The sequence below is a fragment of the Capricornis sumatraensis genome, chromosome 22 (assembly GCF_032405125.1).
Source record: "Capricornis sumatraensis isolate serow.1 chromosome 22, serow.2, whole genome shotgun sequence".
NCBI classification, from domain to species: Eukaryota; Metazoa; Chordata; class Mammalia; order Artiodactyla; family Bovidae; genus Capricornis; species Capricornis sumatraensis.
In genome coordinates, this window is record NC_091090.1 from 35,067,882 (window position 1) to 35,094,083 (window position 26,202).

Here is a 26,202-nt window from a genome sequence, read left to right on the forward strand (position 1 = left end):
TTCTTTGCTAGCACCTCCAGAAAGGCATACAGTCTGCAGCCACCTTTATTTTAGCCCAATGAGACCCATGCTGGTCTTCTGGCCTATAAAAATATGAGATAATAAATTTATTTTTGTTTTAGGTCACAAAATTTGTGGCAATTTATTATGGCAACAATAGAAAACTAATACAAGGAGGATTTTGTGAAAATATTATGAGATGAATTGTAAAACTTGTGGTAAGTTAACTGTAGGGGCTTAAAACCTAGAAAAGATTCAGTTAAAGAGTGAGGATTATTAACACGTTTATTTAACAAATGTAACTTGACAACCACATGTCAGATAGAGGGGATACATTGGTGAACAAAATAGTGATGGTGATGAAGAGTAACTTCTGCCTGGTACCCGTCAGCTGAAAGGAACATCCATTAACATCAATAACTGATCAGGTGTGGAAATATCCCTTTGCTAGAAATGGACTCTATTGTGTGGTTAAAAATACCACTACAGTTCATCTGGTTTCATTCCTCCCAAATTCTTGTTCTACAGACAATCTTTAAGTATTAAGTTAGGCTTTCTAGACATCTTGAGCATAGGAGGATTGGTTCTGGCTCCAGGATTGCACATCACATCAATAGGGGGAGGAGAGAAGCAGGGCACACATGCCCTTTAGTAGTTAAGACTTTAGCCTTTAGTCCTTTTGCACTTCTGTATATTCATTCTCTGGATCAAGTCACCCTGCCGAGCCAACCCAATGAAGTGCTGGACCTATAGCTGTGACAATCGATCCTGAAGGAACCAAGTGGGGTGTGGCTTCCATAGGCACTTACAGTGATCTTTAACCTGGGGTGCCCTGGGAAGGAATGCTCAGGGCTGCACATGGTCCCTCCCTCACAGGGGCAATTGGGCTGGGAAAAAGGCTAGGGGTAGAGGGTGGGTAGGTGGGGGAGAGGAGCCCCAACAGCACTGACTATTTGATGAATTATGAATTATATAACTTGCTTAACTTGGCCCTGCCTCAGTTTCCACACTCCTGAAATGAGGCTGTGACATAGGGTTGTTATGAGGAGTGAAACATTTAAAGCTTTTAGCACAACACCCAGTATATTGTAAATCATCTGTAAATGTTTTATTATTCAATGCCCAGCCATCATTTACTAGCTGAGTGACCTCTAGGAAGAGAGACAATAAAGCAGTATCAAACTCAACTGTCCATATGAAATAAATAACTGTATTAATATTAGTAGAGTGCTTCACACTGTATGTGCCTTTAGCATTTCATGGTTGTGATTTGTCGCTGCTGTTAGGGAAGAGACCCTCAGCTGCAGGCTGGGCAGGGAGAAGCAAGGACATGACTTCAGCCTGAGGCTCTCCATTCTCTTCAGCTGAGGTCAGGACCACTGGGGTTTCCAGAGAAAGGTCAGGCACTAGGTCAGGAACACCAGGACTCCCTCCTCCTGTTGACACTGGGCAGATGGTCAAGGCAGTGGGTTCCAAGGTCAAAATCCTGAAAACAGGCCACAGAGGCCTGGAGAAGGAGGTGTGTGGGAAGGTGTAGATATGAGATCCAGCCACAGTGTTGTAGAAGGAGACTTCACCAGTCTCATAGTCCAGGAAAACCCCCACTTTTTCAGGAGGGCTGGCAACTGTCAGTTTGGTCCGGGGCTCAGTGAGAGCCCGGTAGTCATTCTCCTCAGACAGCCCTATAGTTCAGAAGTCATTCTCCGGGCTCATTTTAATCCAGCATTTTCTCTCCACGTCCTCCTTGCACACCCCCACATGCCACTGTTTCCTGTCCCCAATCTCCTCCTCCCAGTAACGTCTCCCTGACGTGAAGCTCTTGCAGCCAAGCACACAGTAGTGCCAATCAAATCACTTGGGACTGTCTGGCAGATTTCGGCATTCCTCTGCCCGCTGCAGGCTCCTCTGGTCATCAGACACGAGCAGGATGGGGTTCACTGTGTTGGGATCCAAAAGCACATCCTCTGCAGAAATTTTGGGGGGCTGAATGGTGGGTGAACCATTGTTCCTAGATCTCAGAGCCTCAGCCCGCAAGCCCTGGGTCTGATTGAGGAAGCCCAAGTCCAGGGCTGGGTGCCCACAGCCTGCCCTGAATGTGACCCTCTCAGCAACACCAGAGGAAAGCCCTAAGGGGCTTGTGTTCGGTAGGAAAGGGGAAAGTAATGAGCGTCAGAGTCTGCTTAACCAACATCTAGAGCTGGCTCCTTCCAGCTAGGTTTTTCCTGTTTCTCTCCCTGAAGTGACTCTGCCCACCTGTACTTCATAGGCATAGATGCTTGCTAAGTCGCTTCAGTAGTGTCCAACTCTTTGTGACCCAGTGGACTGTACCTGCCAGGCTCCCCTGTCCATGGGATTCTCCAGGTAAGAATACTGGAGTGGTTTGCCGTACCCTCTTGCTGGGAATCTTCCTGACTTGGGGATCAAACCCACCTCTCTTACACCTCCTGTATTAGCAGGTGGATTCTTTACTACTAGTGCCACCTGGGAAGCTCGTGCTCCAGAGGCATACGGGTTTAAATTTCAATCCTTGTGCTACCACTCATGAGGTGAATGTCTTTTCTCTTTTTTCCATTGGCCCAAGCTGTATAATATTTTAAGCTTCAATTTTCTTATCTGAAAAATGGGGCTTAAAAAATACTAATCTTTAGGGTAGAAGATAACACACATTGTGTATTTGGTTAAGGGCCAGGCATGGAGGAAGTCCCTGATGTTTTAATAGCTGCCAGTCTTTTTCTGGGCTAAGGGGCATTATGTTGAGGGCTTCATGTGCTCCCAGGCCCACTCTCCATGTTCTTCTACCCTTTTCTGGACCCTGGAATCTGTCCTCTTTGGACAGTGACACTGGGCTCCCTTGCCTCTGGTCCCCTGTTGGGTTTGGTCAGTGGGAGGCACTAGCTGAAGATTTGAAGGAGCAAGAACAGAGGCAAGACATTTATTTCCTCCTCCACTTCTTCTCTGCCAGCTTCAGGGAGTGATGCTTGACCAAGGGGATGACTCATCTCAGGATGCCCTCTCTGTGAGCTACAGCTTCCTGTGGGCCAAACACTCTCCTCCCCATCTCTTCAGGCCCAGCATGGTGACAGCACCCAAGTGTTGTGAACCCTTGGGGACTGAATAGTTCTTTGTCGATTTCCCTTTGCTCTCTTTCTCCCCTTTGTAAATAGTTGATTCTTTAAGCCCTCTTCAACCACCCATTTTGAGTAAAATGTCTCTTTTTTGCTGGTTTTTTGACCAAGTACACATTCATTAACTCATTTAGTCTTTACCTCAACTCTCACATAAATAGGAACTACAATCATTGTCTACAAGTGAGGAGACTGAAGCTCAAAATATCAAATAACTTGAGGACACACAGTGGCAAGAGCTGGCATATAGACCTTGGGAACGGACATGACCTTTGAGCATTGCTTTCTCTCCTTGGTCACATTGCTTCTGCACTCTCGCTACAATATTAGTTCACCCTGCCTGTCCTTCCCCTCATCTCCATCACTGATGCCTCTTCCTTCCCATAAAGATCTGTGGAAGCCCAGGAGACCAATTCTCACCAGTTCTCTGGGCATGCAGTGGAAGGCTGCTGGAGACTGAGATCTCCAATCACAACTCCCCCGGTCACAGGAGCTTGCTGTCCCAGAATCTCAAGACGTGGAAAAGAAAAAGGGAATATGGTCCCTCAGGTTTTCGTCCTAGGGGATGTACAGTGATTCACTCACCAGCTTGGAAGAGGACCTTCTTCCACTCTGAAAGAAAGGAGACACAAAAAGGAATGCTCATGATCTTTCCCTCACCCATTCTCCTCACTGAGCCTTTTCTGTGTCCCTTTTTTCAGTCTCTTCCTTCATCTATAGCTTGGGTAAATCAGGCATAAAACCTCTCAAAAATGGTGGATTTTCTTCACTCTATTGTGCTGGGGCTGCAGGTGACATGGCCAGGCTATACTAGGCTGTGTGTGTGTGTGGGTATGTATGTCGGCAGGGCAGGAAGTGGTTAAACTGCCCAGACACTATATCTGAAGGTCCTCTCTGAGGCTGTAGAAAAGCAGGGGTGGTACTCCCCACAGAAAATGAGCCTCTGGGTTAGATCTGAGTATTCCTACTGCAAATGCCAGTGGGTCACGCAGCAGGGAAAAGGTTTAAATGTTTATCTACCTGTGCCAGGAAACTCAGAGAACATCCAGGTCACTCATCTGGATAGGTTTGAGACTTCTCCCCAGCTACAATGGAAGAAAGGTACAGACGTCATCTGAACTCTGTCATTTCTGAGTCCTTTCTTTTTACTTTTGCCTCATCTCGCCTTCTTTTTGACCACTCCACCCTTCTTACCTTCTGCCTCTGCCTGTTCAACTCTCATCTCCCCTCTCTTCTTTAGGGAAGGAGACTGAAGGCCCCTTTATTAAAAAAGGAAACACTCTCTATTCTCCCTACCAACTACTTCCCCCTCTCCAGTCACCCATATTTCTTCTCCTGGGAAAAAGGATCCAGAACATTCCTTCTTCCCAGGGCAGAGTTAGGGGCTGAGAAACCCAGCTGGAAAATATATGGGCAGAGACAGTCTTCTATGTGAATTCAGAGAAGATGTCAGAGCCACTTATGAGTCATGTACTGGACCTTTCTCCACTCTGCAATGGAAGAAAAGTGGTGAGTCATTAAGTGGTAACTCATAAGAAGATGAGCATAGGTCCCTGGGGGAATCAGAACTTACTGAGCTCATACTGAAGCATCTCTGGAAAAGAAGCAGAAAAAAAAAAAAAAAGTACTGTTATCAGAGTGGAAGGAGGAGGACCTCTAGAAAATAAATCTTAAAGTTGACCAAGTGCTGAGTTGGGTGCGAGAGGTGGGGATGGGGTGAGGTGATCCAGCTCCCTCCTGCAAAGCATGGGCCTTAGACTCCCTCTCCAGGTCAGATACCTTTTATTCTTTGTTCTTGCTCCTTTTCTGCCCAAGCTGTTTCTTTTTCCCTTTTTGCTATTTCTTTCTCTGTGAATAGAGCCTCTTTTTCCTTCCTCTGTAGCCACAGGAAGTAACTAGCTCCAGTGAGAAGCAGCAGACAGACCATCAGGGTCCCTGCAAAGGCAACGATCCAGCGCTGGGCCCTCCTGAAGAAAGGGTCTGCAATGGGATCCAGTCTTAGCTTCTCATCCTCAGGACAGGGTTCATGGAGTTCATCTCCTGACATTAAAATCTTTCTCTTCCTAAGTTCTCAGAGACCTTTAGGTAAGACTTCGGCAAGCCCTGCAAAGGTTTTATAGATACAGTAATAACATAATACCAGAACTTGTCTTGAAATGTCTGTCTCTCATATGTAAATCTGTTACTTAAGCATCATAATCAAGTTTTTTTCTACTTAGAATTTATAATAGGTTACATCCACATGGTTCCACTATCAAATAAAAGCACATAAAACATTATCCGAGTCTCCTGTCCACTCACACAAGTTTTAATACACATTTTTATAGTGAGTGAGGTTGGACACTCTTTCATGTGTTATTCCTTTTCTGTGAACTAATAATTCATGCTTTGTTCTTTTTTCCACTGTTTTGTACTATATTTTAATGGGATTAGCTTTTCCTCTAAATTATAAGTTGTACACAGACCCACCCACCCCCAACTTTGTCGTTCGTCTTTACTTAGGGATCCGATCTTCGTCACTTCTCTCCAGTTCCCATTGCCTGTCACCGTTCTTGGCACATAGGAAATGCTCAGTAAATCCTTGTGACATAAACAGGGGAAAACCAAAAAAAAAAAAACCACCTAATTCCATTAAAGGCTCTGGAACTCAGCTCAATGACTCACTTCCACTGTATATCACAGAGAAGCACACATCCCCCTTTCATTTCTTTTCTTTTTTTTTTTTAAATTTATTAAATTTTTTTTGTTTTTTATACTTTTCTTTTTTTAATATGGCTATACTAGATTTTAATTGGTTAATGTTTAAATTGTCATTTTGTCTAATTTTCTATAGATTAAATTTTACATATGTCTCTTTTAAGGAATTTTTTATATCTGGGGTATAATTGACTTACTTATATTATAATAGTTCCAGGTGTTCACATCCTTTTTCTTCCAACAGCCATGGCTCCTCACAGTATACCTGCAACTAAGCAGGGTACTCACCTGCGATGGAAATCCGGGCTGTCTTTTCCTGGTTGAGGAGGGGATTTCTGATGATAAAAGATACCCCTTCTCCAGAGCCGCCTTTCATGATTAGAGATGATGTGACTGCATACAGACAGGCTCCATCTGCAGCCAGAGGTGCTGTCACAGCTGGCATGTTCTGGGCCTCAGCATCTCTCCACCGAATCTGGGGCTGGGGATACCAGCTGGTGGACTCACATCCCCAGTGGATCCCCCCATTCTCATGGCCCATCACTTGAATGTGAAGGTCAGAGTCCAGTGCTGTAGAAAGGATGAATGAGCCTCAGTTCTTGGGAGCATCCTGTATCGGTGAGGGTCTCAACAGGAATTGGATGGCATACTCAGATAATTAAACTCGCGTTTTCTAAGAAGCTGTTTGCAAAAGGATGGTCATAATGAGGAGAAAACTATGTGGAACAGAGCAGTACTCCAGGGCCAGGAACAATGGAGTGTTACCACCCACCCCTAAACCCAAAGTGGAGTGAAGAGGGAGCTGTTTTGAAGACCTAAAGTGGGAGAGTCATGTAGAGAGAGCTTTCATAAGAGGAGCTGTGATCTTCTGGAAGGGCATGTAGCCAGCTAGAGGTGGTCCTGCAGTGAATAAGACAGGGGCATAAGTACCCTGACCCCTCTCTCTTCCTCCTTCTACCTTCTGCTATGGCTCCCCATGGACCAAACCCAGCCAGAAGCTACATGGCAAGATAAAGAGATATGCCCTGAGAAAGAGATACGCAACGCTTGACATGGAATATGAGTCTAGTTTTGGTGTTCTCCCGTGGAACACAAGCAATTTCATGGAATATCAGCATCAAAGGGCCGTTTGTCACTACGACAGGTGAAGACAAAAGACCAACAACAATCATGTTTGAAGACAGAATAATACAAGCACTGTCCCAAACATAACCTTGACCAAACATTCCCCTGTCCTGACTGAGTGACGCCACTCCTTTACCAGTCCCAGATTAGCCTCACTCTAGTCTTATGAAGTTTATGAAGTTATCCACCCACAGAAATATACCTCCTCTCCTCTGACAGCATCCCATCCAGAGCAAAGCCCATTTCCATAAAGCTTGCCCTAAATCTCCTACCAGAAGCCCAGAGTCTATACCTAGTCTCCTCTATCACCCTCTTCCTGAGACCCCCATGCTCCCACAGGGCATGCACTGCTTCTCCTGCAACAAGGATTGAAGTCAACTGGTTCAATTGCAAGTGTGCTCTTAGGGGGTGTGGTTTGGAGAAGTGACAGTACAGATGCTGCCCTTATAGGTCAGCCTCCCAGGGCTCATGGAGGTGAGTACCTGGAGGGGCCCCCAGAAGCCACCTGAACCCAGACAACCATGCACCATCTCCAAGGAGATGTTTTCCTATCCTTCCCATCCTGGCCTTCCAATTCCCAGCTTAGACCCTGGCAGTTGGCAGGAGGGAGCTCTTTACTTGACAAGATAGCGTACAGGAAGGGGTCTTCCTGGAGGAAGACCTGCTTCTTTCCTGAGGGTCTCAGAGAAACGAAGTCAGAAGACAGAGGAGGCAGTTGCCAATGATCAGCCAAGAGCTCTGAGAGGTGGATTTGGAGCAGAAACTCTGCATCTGCTCCTAGGTCCCAAGAGGAACGCACTCAGAACCGAACCTGAAGGCTCACCTGCAACCTTCAGCTCCAATAAGGCTTTCTCATGGAAGTTGCTATCTTGGAAATAACACAGGTAGTTTCCACTGTCAGAGGATCTAACGTTGTGTATTTGGAGCAAGGAGTGAGCAGCTGGTCGGAGATGAAGCAGATAAGGAGGTGAAATGGAAGAAAGTCTAGGGACAAAGCCATTTTCATCAGTGCTGCAATCAGAGAGATGCCAGAAAGAGTCAGACAGAAATATTACCTGGAAGAAGATGGAGAATTCTGTGTGGGAACCTCGGCCTCCCCAGGGCCGACTCAGGGAGAAACACAGGATAAGTAGTGTGAGGACCCATAATCTTCCTCTGCCAAAATGTCTGCTTGGGAGTCTCTTCACCTTTGAGTTCCTACATGGAATATCTCCCGTAAAAATATATATGTTAAGTGTACAGACAGTAACCCTAGCCCATCAAGAAATCCTTGGCTCTGCTGAGTATGTTCAGAATCTCTATACTCACCCACACTTCCTCAGCTATGTCAGGTCCAAGCCTCCACCATCGCACCCTGATTAATACAGGACTCTCCTCTCTGGGTCCTCCGATTCTGCTTGTGTTCCCTACAGTCTCAATACAACATCCAGAACATTCCTTGAGTCACATCCTGTCACTCCTCTGCTCAGCACCTTCTGCAGGCTCCCATTTCACTCTGAGTAGATGCTGAAGTCCTTCCAATGGCTGGCCTGGCCCTCCTGGAGCTGCATGCCTCACTTCATCTCCAGGCACACTGTCCTTCCTACGGTTCCTTGGACAGAACACGACAGAAGACCTTGACCTTGACTCTTCTCTCTGCCTGGAACCCTCTTCCCCATACATCCACAAGCTCACTCTCTCGCCTCCTTCAAGTCTATCCTTTAAAGTCAGTTCCTCTATGAGACCCTCTCTGATCACAGAATTGTGGCAAACTGTTCCCATCCCCCTCAACGTCTCTCTTTTGCCCATTGCATTTTCACCAGTGAACATATCATACATTTATCGTCTGTCTCCAGCTGCTAGAATGTAAGTTCCACAAAACAATGATATTGGTCTATTTTGTTTCCTGACGTGTAAGACACCTGCGATGGTGGTTCACATGAAACCCTCAGTGAATATTTGTTGAGTTAGTGAATGGATGAGGGCTTACATATTAAACCATCAATACTCACTAGCATTTTAGTTCAGTTTAGATGATGAGAATAGTTGAGTGTCATCCAACGAATGAGAGGAGGGGAGGTGGAGATAAACATTTTTCTGCATAATGATAATGCTCTTTTGGCCTGGCTTAGAGAGCAGAGCCTGGCCTCCTGTGCTTCCACTGGGGACTTAGTTGTATTAAAGCATTTATTCTTATTTTTCAATAAAGTGGTTTCAAAGAGCAAGCCTACCCTGGACATGTAAATGTTGCAACGTGGTAAGTCTTTAGCGAACTCTTTTCACAACAGTTCTGGGAATTCCCTGGTGATCCAGTGGTTAGGACTCTGCATTTTCACTGCCAGCTTTGATCCCTGGTTGAGGAACTAATCTCATGCATGACCAAAAAAAAAAAAAAAGTTCTTCAGGGGGAAACATTTGTTATTTAGTGGGAGAAACATCTCTGGAAAGGAAATGGTTCACTTTCTTTTTTCCCTTTCCTCCTGTGTTTATCAATGGTCCTTGGCAGATGGCCTGCCTCTGGGCTCACCAGCAATGGATAATTACCCTATCTTGTTTTGCACTGCTGGGGAAGTGCCTTTTAGGGGTGGAGATGTAATTGTTGGCACTTGTACAGAAGGGCAAACACGTCAACTTCCAAACACACAGCAGACCAGCGCGGCTCCTGCCTCTATGAAATGCTGGGGTTCTCCCAGCTCAGAGGCAGGGCCCCTGCAATACCTCAGTTCCAGTCCAGTGTTTCCAAATGTATCTTGGTCCATAAAAGCACCTCCACCTTGTGTGATAAGAGAAGTGTGGGGCCCTTGCCAGCTAGCTAGGCTTGATTATAGCTGGAGTTCTAACTTGGCTTCCACTCCAACCATACCAGAGTTGTCTTCCTCCCTATATAATGGAAAGCCTGAGAGTCGATTATTCCAAGACAAGACTAAGAACTCCAGATGGAGCCCTCTCCCTTCTCCCATCACGTATTCTTTCTTTCCTGAAAATGTCACATGAAATGGTGTGCTGACGAATGACTCAGGGTGTGCCCATCTGTCTCCTCTAGGCCCAACCCATGGCCGTTACAAAGCTCACATCACTTTCCCATCAGACTTTGGTCCAAGATCGTGGCAGATTCCCTGGGTCAATCAGAGGCTGAAACTACCACTTCTTTTTTTTTTTTTAAGTTTTGGCCAAGCTTTGAGGCTTGCAGGATCTGGACCACAGCCAGTGAAAGTACCTAATCCTAACCACTGGACCTCCAGGGAAGTCCCATGAACCTACCACTTCTTAACCCCAAGGCGAGTGAATTGGAGAGTTAAGAATAAGGCCAGGTCTCAACCAGGCATTTTCATTCCTTCAACAAATGTTTATCAAGCACTCACTGTGTGCCAGGCCCACTACGTGTTAGATGTTGGAAATGAAAAGGGTGTGGGAGGCAAGTCATGGCACTACGATTCAGCAGCTCTGTGAGTTCAAAAGTCTGTTTGAACTTCAGTTACTCATGACACATTATGAAGCAGGAAGTTTAGAATGTACACAATTGACTTAGCAACTTCACTTCCAGATATCTGGTCTAGCAAAACACTTGCATTGGTCCAGAGAGAATTGTGTGTAAGGTTGACACTGAAACATTATTTTTAAAAGTGAAAAAAAAAAAAAAAAAGGGTAAACAAGCTAACCAGCCACTCTAACCGCTAACAGAAAACTGGTTGGTTAAATAAAGGCTGATCTGTATGAGGGAACTCAGTGTGGCAGTTAAGAGTAATTTATAGTCACTAACCCAGAAAATCAAGATATATTAAATAAATAAAAAGCACACTGCAGAGAAAGTTAATGATTATATTAAAAAAAACAAAACCTAAGTTATTAATTTGTATGTAAATGTTTATGCCTTGGACTTCTCTGGTGGCTCAAATGGTAAAAAATCTGTCTGCAATGCAGGAGACTGGGTTTGATCCCTGGGTTGGTAAGATCCCCTGGAGAAGGGCATGACAACCCACTCCAGTATTCTTACCTGGAGAATCTGCATGGATGGAGGAGCCTGGCAGGCTACTGTCCAAATCACCTTAAAAGAGATCATGCTAAACTGAAAATTGAAGATTGAATGAGAGACACTTTTGTGCTTTGCCTCCTACCTTTGAAAATTATTCAGATGTTTTCAGTTTTACAAGTTTTCATGTTTTACTCAGCAATTAAAATTTTTGCAAATAATTACTCTGACTGCAACATATTAGTTGTTCAGAAAATACCAACTCCTGTAAATCAACTGTATGTCAATAAATAGTCTCCTCACACTAATTCGCCCTAAACAAACCAGGATAAGGCCTGCATTCACAGTACCTGCTACTCTTAAACCTGTGCCAAGAACTGCCTTTGAGAAGAGGCCAGCAGAGGGAGGTGAGTGGGTTGAGGAGGAGCTGGGAGCAGAAATTTGTCCAGCTGGGATTTCTGGGGAGCCTGCATGAAACTCAGACATACCCTCAGACAAAAGATTGCCTTTCACCATATCTTCTGCTCTTCAAAATTGCTCCCTAAGATGCTAGAGAGAGGATATTATTATTATTATTATCATCATTATATAGGTAACAATTTCAATGCTGTCCTCAGTGTGAGGAATATATTTTCACTAATTTGGGGGGGATATTATTATTATTATTTTTATTCCTGATTATAGACTGAAGAAGGAATTCATAGGGCCTGGACTCCATCTTAGGCCTGTTCATGCTGATCATGCTCGGCCACCTTTCCAATGGACTCTGAACTCTGTGTTTCAGTTCAGTTCAGTTCATTTCAGTGGCTCAGTCGTGTCCGACTCTTAGTGACCCCATGAATCACAGCACGCCACACCTCACTGTCCATCACCATCTCCCGGAGTTCACTCAGACACATGTCCGTCGAGTCAGTGATGCCATCCAGCCATCTCATCCTTTGTCGTCCCCTTCTCCTCCTGCCCCCAACCCCTCCCAGCATCAAAGTCTTTTCCAATGAGTCAACTCTTCACAGGAGGTGGCCAAAGTACTGGAGTTTCAGCTTTAGCATCATTCCTTCCAAAGAATACCCAGGGATGATCTTCAGAATGGACTGGTTGGATCTCCTTGCAGTCCAAGGGACTCTCAAGAGTCTTCTCCAACACCGCAGTTCAAAAGCATCAGTTCTTTGGCACTCAGCCTTCTTCACAGTCCAACTCTCACATCCGTACATGACCACAGGAAAAACCATAGCCTTGACTAGATGGATCTTAGTCGGCAAAGTAATATCTCTGCTTTTGAATATGCTATCTAGGTTGGTCATAACTTTTCTTCCAAGGAGTAAGCGTCTTTTAATTTCATGGCTGCAGTCACCATCTGCAGTGATTTTGGAGCCCCCCAAAATAAAGTCTGACACTGTTTCCACTGTTTCTCAGTGTTTATGAAAACAATAACAGAAGGATAAGACCCCCTCCAAACAGGGGAACCTTGAAGATCATATATAGGTTACTCATCGCCTGAGAGAGAACATGCACTAATCACCCGTTCCTCCAAACAGGCCATAAATTTTTCTGTATCTATTGGAGTGTAACCTCGGGTTTATTGATTATTGGCTAATTGTTTGACTGTTTGAGCACATGAGCACATAGCACGTGAATGATGGGGTTATTGGGATTGTATTTTCCTTGGTTTATGTAAGTCTCAAGGAATTTGGAGTGGTGGGTTCAGACACATACACGTGGGGTATAAAAGATTTTCACAAATGCTGGTCAGGGTCCTTGACTAAGAGGAGACTCTGCCTTGGGCCCGCCAGTGTAATAAACTGCACTCCACTATCTGCATTGTCCTTCTGAGTGAGTTTGTTTCCCGCAACGTGTGGCTACAACAAGACAACATCAAAACAGAGAAAAATATAAAGGAATAAAATTTAAATAATCTGTGATAGTAATCATATACTTTGCTTCATGGGACTATAAGGATTTCTGGAAGTATTTTGACCATAGATATATACTAAATGCCTGAAAATTGTCAAAATTATCATTTGACCCAGAAATTCCACTTGTAGAAACTACAAACATTCGAGTTTAAAGCTGCTCATCATAAATAAGATTCAATAGCAAAATGTAGATACAATTTAAATCTCCAAATTAAATTCAGCTTTGTTACAATTAGAAATAAAAACTCTTTATTAAAAACATGATTCCAAAATCCCTTTCATGATTGGACAATGTGTTTGTATCCATTTTCCAACTGTTGCATATGTTGATTCAGATTTTTTAAATTACAAATAATTCCGTAATGAACATCTTTACATGCAAATCTTTAAGGCATATCTTTTTTCAGAATCTCTTAGAACACATTCCCAGAGATGACTAGCAGAGATTAAGAGTCCTTTGCTCCTTTCTGATCACAGTAATCTCCTAAGAACATGCAATCAGCAAGCTTTTTTCATTCACATTGTGACTCTCCCACAAATGCTCAAATTCAGGTCTTTAGCCTTTGCATTGCCCTGCTGTCTCCATCTCCTCATCCCCTTACTACAGCACACCTGAGCCCCAATCACTTTCTCTGGGCAAGCCCCTCTCTCAGCTCTTCAGCCTCCCTCCTTCCAAGGCTCGTCACCCTGGATTTTACTTATTTTCCCACACTTACCTCTTGGCAATCCCATCTGAAAATTACAGCCCAGAGTAAAGATAATCAATAGTTCCTCATTATAAATAAGAGTCTCTTTTCTCTGGAAGAAAGGAAAAAGAGCAATGCATGCTCAGTCTGACAAAGAGTAAGAATCGGTCTGTGAAAGAATTAGTTTCGGATTGGCTCAGAGGGGTGGTTTTCATCAGTTGCTGCGCAGAAACCAGGGAGGTTTGAAAACTGAAACTATATTGTATTGTGAAAAGGAAATCCCAGCCTAATTCTCACTTTGTATCACTCTGTGTTTCCCTAATTCAATCATTTATGTATATGTATGTATGTATAAATCAGTATTTATTATATATATCTGCTTTATGTCTTATATATAATAATAGATTTATTTTTTTCTCATAAAAGATTTACTGAGTAGAGAAATAAAAGGTTTGAACTTGTGAAGAGAGGAAGACATGCATTAATTAAAACATTTCTGTGGGTTTTGACTAACGTCTGTTTGCATGTACAGCACATGTGGCGGGGAATATATTTTATAACAGAGGCAAATGAACAGAAAACCAGACCCTCTCCACCTTTTTTAGCACCTCTGAAATTCAAGTCTCAGATTCATTATCAAGTAATATAATTTTCACATTTTCCAGAGCAGTGTTCTGGTGACTGATTGGCATATTTTACATTTTTTCAGAAAAATTCTTATTTGGGGTGTTGCTGAGAAGGCTCATGAACTCTTTGAGCCTTATTTGTGCTAATTTCATATGTATTTCTTTCTCCTCTGCCAGCAGGATTCTTATTCCCCGAGGTTAGAGTCTGGCTGGTCTGTGGATACTGTTTCTGTTAGCGGTCTTTGGGACAAAGTGATCCTATCTGTGGCCTAGAGCCTCCCAAGACAATTTGTTTGCCTCTTGGGACAATGATTAAAGCTCAAGGGACTTCAGTATGGCTTTGCTGATGGAATTTAATAATGTATATATATATACACACATACATATGTGTACATACACATATATGGGCTTCCCTGGTGGCTCAGCAGTGAAGGAGCTGCCTGTCAATGCAGGAGACACAGCTCAGTCCCTGAGTTGGGAAGATGGATCCCCTGGAGAAGGAAATGGCAATCCATTCCAGTATTCTTGCCTGGGAAATCCTCTGGACAGAGGATACTGGTGGGCTACAGTCCATGGGGTCACAAAGAGTCAGATAGAACTTGGTTACTAAACAACCAACAACAACAATATATACGTGTGTGTGTGTCCAGCCTTGTCGGACTCCTTGTGACATTATGGACTGTAGCCCACCAGTCTCTCCTGTCCAAAGGATTATCCAGGCTAGAATACTGGAGTGGGTTGCTATTTCCTATTCCAGGGGATCTTCCCAACCCAGGTATTGAACCCTCATCTCTTGCATCTCCTGCATTGGCTCTTTACCACTAAGCAACCAGGGAAGCCTATATATATAATATATTTTATACAGGAAAGCCTATCTATCTATCTATTTTTTTCTTTCCCCAAGCAGGGATCTAACCTGGGCCCACATTAGTGAAAGCATGAGTCTCAATCACTGGATCACCAGGAAATTCTTGGAATTTAATAATATTACAAAAGTTTGAATTCGGGCTCTGTGGTAGAGATAGCTGGATGCTTGTGCAAGTTTCATTTTCTGTCTTTTTTCTCTTTCTTAAACTTACAAAGAGTTAGCGTTCCTTCTGCGGTAAGGCTGAAGGAGGAAAGAGCCAAGACAGGCTCCATCTTGAAAGCAGGACTCCATCTTGGACCGGACTGTGGACTTTGAGCTATGTGCCCAATATCTATGGAAACAACATACCAACTGGAAAATCAGGCCCCCTGGAAGGAAGAGCCCCAGGGCTCGTACCTAGACTCTTTGCTGCCTAAAAGAATACCCTAATTATCTGTGTAACCGAATAGAATCATAAATTCTATTATGCTTATTGGGGTATGACCACAGGCCTATTGTCCCCTTTGTTGTATCAAAGATACAAATTTGATTGTATCTTTCTTTTCCTTTGTTCAGACTAGTTTCAGGGAATTTGGGGAGGTGGGTTTGGCATGTACACTTAGGGTATATAAGGTTTTCAGAAAAACTGATCAGGGTAATTGGCTAAGAGGAGACTCTGCCTTGGGCCCACCAGTGTAATAGTGTAATAAACTGCACTCCACTATCTGCATTGTCCTTCTGAGTGAGTTTGTTTCCCAGAACACGTGGCTACAACATTTGGTGCATGGACCGGGAAACTCCTCACTTTGAGGAGACAAGTCCCATTTGGGACTACTCCGATGCCTTGTGGCTTGAATCTTCTGGGGGGAAGGCACCTCACCCTTCTGGAAGGATTCTGCTTCTCAATGCCCGGACCTTTCATGTTAGCAGGTAGTGGACGGCAGCAGGGGAACTGAGCGCTCAGGTGAGGAGGAACACACCTGGTAGGGTGGAAGAGGGGGCCTGATCACCCCCCTGGCAGGCATTAGAAGGGGCACAGACCCACAGGAGCCTGGAATAAGCAGGTGGCAACGATTGCTTGGTACACAGGTTAACGCGTGCGTTAGGGCTTAGAAAGGAAATTTGTGTGTTGTAGCCACGCGTTCTGGGAAACAAACTCACTCAGAAGGACAATGCAGATAGTGGAGTGCAGTTTATTACACCGGCGGGCCCAAGGCAGAGTCTTCTCTTAGCCAAGGACCCCAACCAGCATTTGTGAAAATCTTTTATACCCCATGTGTATGTGTCTGAACCCACCACTCCAAATTCCTTGAGATTTACATAAACCAAGGAAAATACAGTCCCAATAACCCCATCATTCACGTGCTATGTGCTCATGTGCTCAAACAGTCAAACAATTAGCCAATAATCAATAAACCTGAGGTTACACTCCGATTGATACAGAAAAATTTATGGCCTGTCTGGAGGAAGGGGTGATTAGTGTATGTTTTCTCTCAGGCGATGAGTAACCTATATACGATCTTCAAGGTTCCCCTGTTTGGAGGGGGTCTTATCCTTCTGTTGTTGTTTTCATAGGCACTAAACACAGAGTTCAGAGTCCATTGGAAAGGTGGCCGAGCATGATCAGCATGAACAGGCCTAAGATGGAGTCCAGGCCCTATGAATTCCTTCTTCATTCCCCCCTCTTGATGCTCTTAACTCATATTATGGGCATCATTCATAGGGATATATTGCACCCTGGCTCTCCGACGGCCAGTTTGGAAGAATGACATCAACCTTTGGGTTACAAAGTTCATAATACATTATAAAATTCAGCGTCCACAAAGCAGAACTATCAAGACAACTACAACAGTGGTACATATAGTTTTTCACCAATCGCCCTTCACCCAAGATAGAACCGAAGTCCAGAAAGGAAGGTTTTCATTTCACATTGCTTTTACCTGGTTTTTCATGTCATCTAAAGCAGTCGATACATTGCCAGACAAGTCAGGAATGTATGCACAACATTCAACCTTAATTATAGCACAGGTCCCTCCTTGAGCAGCTGTATGTCCAAAGCCATTCTATTATGAATTACCGCTTTTCCCATTTGGATTTGCTCTTCATTTAAGGCTTGGATGGCTTTTGTTCGATCTAGGAGGGCCTGTTTTGTGAAATTAGTCAAGGCCTCTACTTTAATCATGATATCTGTTGTCCCTATAGAGGGTATGAATAAGGCAGCAATATACTCATACCATTGAAACACGATCTTGTCCACCTAGCATGTAAATAAGGTAGATTTACCGGGGCTACTGGGGTAGATTTACAACAAGTAGGTTAGGCTTTTGTTACACTGGCATTTATATCAAATGTAACTCCATGACCCGAGTCTATTGACTGTAGGTCTTACACCAAGAGAGCAAGGAGAGGTTATGATTGGCAAGAGAGTGGAAAGTCTCTTTTTGTCATCCCAGAAAAGAGCAGAGTGGTTTAAAATCTCCTTGGCAGAGCGGTGACACCCACCAAGGAAGTCCCTCCATCACTGACAGAGGCATAGCCCTACATACCCAGCAGCTGGGAGTGTTGTGGAAGTCTGCATAGAAATGTCCCCATGAGATGAAAACATTGTCCTGATTTGAAACAGAAGTTAAATTCAAAATCACGTTGATGAGGCCAAGCAGCAGGAGTTGATTGTGCCCCTTCATCCTGAAGGGGCTCGTCCAGGATCTTCTTTTCCTTCTTCTTAAGGATGGTCTTAGTCTCTCGAGGGTCAGCAGGGTTCTTCTGCACAGTCCACTCAGCGTTTTTTGGGTCTGCGTGGTATGTTCTCTTCACCCTTGAATGATGGATCCAAGGGACAATACCTGAAACTTTAACTGCAGTATGGGTAGTTAGAATAACATAAGGGCCCTTTCACCAAGGGGCTAGCAAATCATGTGTCCAATCTTTGACCCATACTTGGTTACCAAGCGTAAACTCATGAATCTGTTCCCCAAGCGGGAACGGCACACTTTTCTTGTGCAAACTTAGTTACCCGATTTATTACCTTACTCAGTTCCATCTGCTGTGAAATCCTATTCCCTCTTACCTGAGGCAAATTTGTTGACACCTGTTTTATAATGGGAGGGGGCCTCCCATTCACAATTTTGTATGGAGAATAGCCTTGGGACTGTGGGGTCATCCTGAATCTGAGCAGAGCCGTCGGAAGCAAGTCCACTCAGGAGCAGTCAGTCTCTATGATCCACTTGGAGAGTCTCTTTAATGTCTGATTGGTTCATTACACCATCTTAGAACTCTGGGCCTATATGCAGTGTGCAGTTTCCATTTGATGTTTTAAGTTTTGCTTACTTGTTGTACTAAATCAGCTACAAAAGCCGGGTCATTGTCTGAACCAATGCTGGTAGGAAGTCAAATCTGGGAACTATTTCCCTAAGCAGGCTCCGGGCTACTTCTGATGCTCTTTCAGTCCAGGTAGGAAAAGCTTCTACCCATCCCGAGAACGTACATACCAGGATCAGCAGGTAACAGCAGTGTCGGTGAGGTTTCATTTCAGTGAAGTCCACTCCCAGGTGTTCAAAGGGCAGTGTGCCTTTCTGCTAAATACCCAGAGGTTTTTGTCTGAATACCTGAGAGGGAGCATTAACCTGTGAGCAGGCAGCATGGCCTAGGTGGGTCGCTTGGTGTGTTTGGTTTACCAGATTGTGTGCCAGCTCTTCTGGTACCAATAATTTGCCACTTGGCAATTCCCACCATCCCTTTTCAGTCTTGATGGCCCCTTCCGCTTTGGCTAACCTGACAGCCGTTGTCCTTGTTTTATCAGGCTAGTGCCATCAGTATATAGGACCCAGCTAGAGTCTGGAACCTTGTGTCCTTCTTTAAAACAAACCCCAGAGACCTTACCTCCTCCTTGCAGATCTGTGCCTTTTTCTTTGACACCCAGTAACCTGCCTCCATCAGCAACTGGAGCAGCGCTTTTGTCCCTTCCCAGCATTTTTCCTTGGTCTCGGCAGCCAGCAGCAGGTCATTCCCATATTGTAGGAGCCAACATCCATACTCTTCCAGATGGAATGAGTTCAGGTCAGAAGCCAAGGCTTCCCCAGAGATGGCTGGGGAGTTCTTAAATCCTGTGGGGGAGTCCAGATGAGCTGTTCCTTGGTGTCCCCGACTGGATCCTCCATTCAAAGACAAAGATGGGCTGTGACGCTGGGGCGAGGCATACGCAGAAGAAGACATCCTTGAGATCTAGGCGAGTATAAACTTTAGTCCTTGGCGGGAGGAGGCTAAGTAAGATATAGGGGTTTGGAACAGTGGGGTATAAAGTCACAGTAGCCTGGTTGACTAGCCTGAGATCCTGTACAGGCCTATAGTCCTGTCCTCCTTCCTTTTTGACTGGCAGGATCGGCGTATTCCAAGCCGACTGGCACTCTACTAGAATGCCCGCTTGTTTCAATCTATTCATGTGGGGCAGTATGCCGGCCCAGGCCTCTATGGGTAGCGGGTACTGGGGCTTTCTAACCAGGATGGTGCCTGGTTTGAGTTCTATTATCACTGGGGCTTGATGTCTAGCCAGCTTGGAGGGAAGGGGGTTTGTCTTTCGCCCAGACCTCAGGGAATAATTGAGTTAGCGCTCTCTCATGCTCTTCCGGCCCACCTGGTTCTTCCTTCGGAGGCTCATGCAACCTCCACTCATCTTGGGGTGGTATTGAAAGAGAGAGCAAATAAGTCATAGTGTCCATCTGGAAGGTGGGCCTCTCCTCAGGGGAGAAAGTCACTTGTGCTCCTAGTTTGGAGAGCAAGTCTCTTCCCAACAGGGGTACTGGGCACTCAGGAATGTAGAGGAATTCATGAATCACTTGGTGCCCCCTCATCTGACATTTTCTGGGCTGGCAAAATGATTTAATCATCTCTTCTCTCGATACCCCAGTTACAGCGGTAGTCTTTTTGGACAGTGGTGCCACAGGTTTTGTTACTACCGACAGTTCTTCTTCTGTGTCCACCAGGAAGTCACTGTTTTGGTCCCCCACTTTTAAGGTTACCACGGGCTCTCAGGGACCTGATATCTCTGAGCCCTGGCAGCCCTATTTAATTTCCAAGTCAGCAAGCCCCACAACTTTTAGAGCTTCCTCTTCCTTCCTTGCCTTAGGGCATTCATTCTTCCAGTGCAAAAGCTCGGCACTGGGCACACTGGTTTGGCTGTAACGGGGCCCAGGGCCTCTGTGGGGATCAGATGAAGGACTGTCCTGTCCCTGGGGCAGAGGAGGTTTTCCGGAGGGCCCAAGATAGACTTCCCCAGAGCAGCAGCTAGCATTGCACATCATTCCCTCCGGCTCTCTGGCAGAGCCGCAGTCTCTGCTTAATTCCATCATCTCCCTCCCCTTCTTGTCAGTACTCACCGGGAGAGGTGGGGGGTAAAGCTTGGGCAGTTTGGCTGGAGAGTTGGATCCTGGAAGTGCTGGCCAGAGGCTTCTGTCACTGGGATCGGAGCCTGCCGAGGTGGCGGCTCTATGACCTTGGGAAGAGCTGGCGGAGGAGCAGCGGCTGCTGCAGGACTTCACCTGGCCCTGGATTGGGCATTAAGGTGGCCTCTGATCCTGGTGGAGCATGAGGCAGAAGCGTCATTATCCAGTATGGGGGAGGGGTCACGTCGACCTGTCCAAATCCTGTAAAATTTCCTTTTTTATCATCAGTCAATTTTTGTGCCATTAATATTTTTCCCTTTCCTTTCTGGATACAGAACCTTGTCCAAGTAGCAGGGTCTTGAGCTAACCCTAGCCATGAGTCAATATATGGATATTGATCCAGGTGTCTCAGTTCTCCTACTGTATAGACTGCTTCCAGTATTTTTAAGTTCATGGTGTTCTCTGGTGGCCATCCTACTCCCATAGGGGGCCATTCGACCTCAGAGAGTATGTGGAGGTGGTTAGGCTTCATCTTCACCCCATAGTCTCCTCCTAATCCCTTCTTAAAATTTTTAATCATGCACTCCAATACAGTTGTCTTAGATTCACTTCCTCACATCTTGCTTACCTTCTCGGACCTTGTTCTACTTTTCCTTTTCGTTCTGTCTACGAAGTTCTCAGTACCCTATACACTTCTGATATTTCCACTCAGTTCAGTTCAGTCGCTCAGTCGTGTCCAACTCTTTGCGACCCCATGAATCGCAGCATGCCAGGCCTCCCTGTTCATCACCAACTCCCGGAATTCACTCAGATTCACGTCCATCGAGTCAGTGATGCCATCTAGCCATCTTATCTCAGGAGCCTTCTCTTCCTGCCCCCAATCCCTCCCAGCATCAGAGTCTTTTCCAATGAGTCAACTCTTCACATGAGGTGGCCAAAGTATTGGAGTTTCAGCTTTAGCATCATTCCTTCCAAAGAAATCCCAGGGTTGATCTCTTTAGAATGGACTGGTTGGATCTCCTTGCAGTCCAAGGGACTCTCAAGAGTCTTCTTCAACACCACAGTTCAAAAGCATCAGTTCTTCGGCACTCAGCCTTCTTCACAGTCCAACTCTCACATCCATACACGACTACTGGAAAAACCATAGCCTTGACTAGATGGACCTTAGTCGGCAAAGTAATGTCTCTGCTTTGGAATATGCTATCTAGGTTGGTCATAACTTTTCTTCCAAGGAATAAGTGTCTTTTAATTTCATGGCTGCAGTCACCATCTGCAGTGATTTTGGAGCCCAAAAAAATAAAGTCTGACACTGTTTCTACTGTTTCCCCATCTATTTCCCATGAAGTGATGGGACCAGATGCCATGATCTTCGTTTTCTGAATGTTGAGCTTTAAGCCAACTTTTTCGCTCTCCTCTTTCACTTTCATCAAGAGGCTTTTTAGTTCCTCTTCACTTTCTGCCATAAGGGTGGTGTCATCTGCATATCTGAGGTTATTGATATTTCTCCCGGCAATCTTGATTCCAGATTGTGTTTCTTCCAGTCCAGCATTTCTTGTGATGTACTCTGCATAGAAGTTAAAGAAGCAGGGTGACAATATACAGCCTTGATGTACTCCTTTTCCTATTTGGAACCAGTCTGTTGTTCCATGTTCAGTTCTAACTCTTGCTTCCTGACCTGCATGCAGGTTTCTCAAGAGGCAGGTCAGGTGGTCTGGTATTCCCATCTCTTGAAGAATTTTCCACAGCTTATCGTGATCCACACAGTCAAAGGGTTTGGCATAGTCAATAAAGCAGATATAGACATTTTTCTGGAACTCTCTTGCTTTTTCCATGATCCAGCAGATGTTGGCAATTTGATCTCTGGTTCCTCTGCCTTTTCTAAAACCAGCCTGAACATCAGGAAATTCACAGTTCATGTATTGCTGAAGCCTGGCTTGGAGAATTTTGAGCATTACTTTACTAGTGTGTAAGATGAGTGCAATTGTGGGGTAGTTTGAGCATTCTTTGGCATTGGCTTTCTTTGGGATTGGAATGAAAACAGACTTTTCCAGTCCTGTGGCCACTGCTGAGTTTTCCAAATTTGCTGGCACATTTAGTGCAGCACTTTCACAGCATCATCTTTCAGGATTTGAAATAGCTCAATAGGAATTCCATCACCTCCACTAGCTTTATTCGTAGTGATGCTTTCTAAGGCCCACTTGACTTCACATTCCAGGTTGTCTGGCTCTAGATTAGTGATCACACCATCGTGATTATCTGGGTGGTGAAGATCTTTTTTGTACAGTTCTGTGTGTTCTTGCCACTTCTTCTTAATATCTTCTGCTTCTGTTAGGTCCATAGCATTTCTGTCCTTTATTGAGCCCATCTTTGCATGAAATGTTCCCGTGGTATCTCTAATTTTCTTGAAGAGATCTCTAGTCTTTCCAATTCTGTTCTTTTCCTCTATTTCTTTGCATTGATCACTGAAGAAGGCTTTCTTATCTCTTCTTGCTATTCTTTGGAACTCTGCATTCAGATGTTTATATCTTTCCTTTTCTCCTTTGCTTTTTGCTTCACTTCTTTTCACAGCTATTTGTAAGGCCTCCTCAGACAGCCATTTTGCTTTTTTGCATTTCTTTTCCATGGGGATGGTCTTGATCCCTGTCTCCTGTACAATGTCACGAATCTCATTCCATAGATCATCAGACACTCTATCTATCAGATCTAGGCCCTTAAATCTATTTCTCACTTCCACTGTATAATCATAAGGGATTTGATTTAGGTCATACCTGAATGGTCTAGTGGTTTTCCCTACTTTCTTCAATTTCAGCCTGAATTTGGTAATAAAGAGTTCATGATCTGAGCCACAGTCAGCTCCTGGTCTTGTTTTTGTTGACTGTATAGAGCTTCTCCATCTTTGGCTGCAAAGAATATAATCAATCTGATTTCGGTGTTGACCATCTGGTGATGTCCATGTGTAGAGTCTTCTCTTGTGTTGTTGGAAGAGGGTGTTTGCTATGACCAGTGCATTTTCTTGGCAAAACTCTATTAGTCTTTGCCCTGCTTCATTCCGTATTCCAAGGACAAATTTGCCTGTTACTCCAGGTGTTTCTCGACTACCTACTTTTGCATTCCAGTCCCCTATAATGAAAAGGACATCTTTTTTAGGTGTTAGTTCTAAAAGGTCTTGTAGGTCTTCATAAAACCGTTCAACTTCAGCTTCTTCAGCGTTACTGGTTGGGGCACAGACTTGGATTACCGTGATATTGAATGGTTTGCCTTGGAGACGAACAGAGATCATTCTGTCGTTTTTGAGATTGCATCCAAGTACTGCATTTCGGACTCTTTTGTTGACCATGATGGCTACTCCATTTCTTCTGAGGGATTCCTGTCCGCAGTAGTAGATATAATGGTCATCTGAGTTAAATTCACCCATTCCAGTCCATTTTAGTTTGCTGATTCCTAGAATGTCGACGTTCACTCTTGCCATCTCTTGTTTGACCACTTCCAATCTGCCTTGATTCATGGAACTAACATTCCAGGTACCTATGCAATATTGCTCTTTACAGCGTCAGACCTTGCTTCTATCACCAGTTGCATCCACATCTGGGTATTGTTTTTGCTTTGACTCCATCCCTTCATTCCTTCTGGAGTTATTCTTCACTGATCTCCAGTAGCATATTGGGCACCTACTGACCCAGGGAGTTCCCCTTTCACTATCCTATCATTTTGCCTTTTCATACTGTTCATGGGGTTCTCAAGGCAAGAATACTGAAGTGGTTTGCCATTCCCTTCTCCAGTCGACCACATTCTGTCAGACCTCTTTATCATGTCCTGTCTGTCTTGGATGGCCCCACAGGGCATGGCTTAGTTTCATTGAGTTAGACAAGGTTGTGGTCCATTTGATCAGACTGGCTAGTTTTCTGTAGTTATGGTTTCAGTGTGTCTGCCCTCTGATGCCCTCTTGCAGCACCTACCATCTTACTTGGGTTTCTCTTACCTTGGACGTGGGGTATCTCTTCACAGCTGCCCGAGCAAAGTGCAGCCACTGCTCCTTACCTTGGACGAGGCGTATCTCCTCACAGCCACCCCTCCTGACCTTGAACGTGGAGTAGCTCCTCTCGGGCCTCCTGCGCCCATGCAGCCGCCACTCCTTGGATGTGAGGTAGCTCCTCTCAGCCGCCGCCCTGACCTCGGGCGTGGGGTAGGTCCTCTCAGCCGCTCCTGTGCCATCGTAACCTGGCACTCTCGGCCGCCGCCTTGACCTCGAGCATGTGGTAGCTCGTCTGGGCCACCACCTCTGACCTCAGGCAGATGGTGATTGCAGCCATGAAATTAAAAGACGCTTACTCCTTGGAAGAAAAGTTATGACCAACCTAGACAGCATATTGAAAAGCAGAGATATTACTTTGCCAACAAAGTTCCGTCTAGTCAAGGCTATGATTTTTGTAAGGATGTGAGAGTTGGACTGTGAAGAAAGCTGAGCACTGAAGACATGATGCTTTTGAACTGTGGTGTTGGAGAAGACTCTTGAGAGTCCCTTGGACTGCAGGGAGATCCAACCAATCCATCGTAAAGGAGATCAGTACTGGGTGTTCATTGGAAGGACTGATGCTGAAGCTGAAACTCCAATACTTTGGGCAACTCATGCAAAGTGTTGATTCATTGGAAAAGACCTTGAAAAAAAAAAAAAGAAAAGACCTTGATGCTGGGAGGGACTGGGGGCAGGAGGAGAAGGGGATGACAGAGGATGAGATGGCTGGATGGCATCATCGACTCGATGGACATGAGTCTGAGTGAACTCTGGGAATTGGTGATGGACAGGGAGGACCTGGTGTGCTGTGATTCATGGGGTTGCAAAGAGTCAGACATGACTGAGCGACTGAACTAAACCGAACTGACCAGCATTGGATCGGACAATGGCCCGGATTTCGTAGCTGATTTAGTATAACAAGTAAGCAAAATTTTAAACATCAAGTGGAAATTACATACAATGTATAGGCCCCAGAGTTCTAAGATCATGAAAGGAACCAATCGGACACTTAAAGAGACACTCTCCAAGTGGATCTTAGAGACTGACTGTTCCTGGGTGGACTTGTTTCCGATGGCTCTGCTCAGACTCAGGATGACCCCACAGTCCCATGGCTCTTCTCCATACAAAATTGTGCATGGGAGGCCCCCTCCCATAGTAAAACAGGTGTCAGCAAATTTGCCTCAGATAAGGGGAGATGAGATTTCACAACAGATGGAACACCTGGGTAAGGTAATAAATCAGGTAACTAAGTTTGTACAAGAAAGGGTGCCATTCCCCCTTGGGGAACAGATTCACGAATTTGTACCCGGGGATCAGGTGCGGTCAAAGACTGCAAACACGACTCCTTGGCCCCACATTAGAAGGGTCCATATACTGTTATAACCAGCCCTACTGCAGTTAAAGTTGCAGGTGTCACTCCCTGGATCCACCACGTGAGGGTGAGGAGAGCATACCACGCAGACCTGGAGGACGCTGAGTGCACTATACAAAAGGACCCCACTGATCCCTGTGAAACCAAGATCATCTTAAAGAAGAAAAAGAGATGAAGCTCTATAATCAACTGCTGCTACAAGGACTTGCTGGTGTCATCTTGAGACTACCCATAGTTTCAGTACAAAGAGGGACTTGTCCTATAATTAAAGTTGAATGTTGTGTATATATTCCTGATTTATCTGGCTATATATCAGCTACCCTAGATGACATGAAAGGTCAGGTAAAAGTATATCTGATGATAATCTTCCTTTTTGGACTTCAGTCCTATCTTGGGTGAAGGGTGATGGGTGAAAAACTATATTTACCATTGTTATAGTTGCCTTGATAGTTCTGCTTTGTGGACCCTTTAT

The 26,202-nt window shown here is 44.8% G+C and overlaps 1 protein-coding gene across 1 annotated transcript; it reads right to left on the reverse strand.

Moving 5' to 3' along the window:
- Positions 1–1,257: 1,257 nt before the first annotated feature.
- Positions 1,258–19,180, reverse strand: LOC138097982 (butyrophilin subfamily 3 member A3-like). Its single transcript, XM_068994193.1, is given in 11 exon segments — positions 1,258–2,126; positions 3,711–3,737; positions 4,699–4,719; positions 4,905–5,105; positions 6,111–6,392; positions 7,771–7,887; positions 13,526–13,607; positions 17,046–17,164; positions 17,611–17,823; positions 18,453–18,540; positions 18,848–19,180. Coding segments are annotated over 11 exon segments (2,352 nt in total).
- Positions 19,181–26,202: the final 7,022 nt, after the last annotated feature.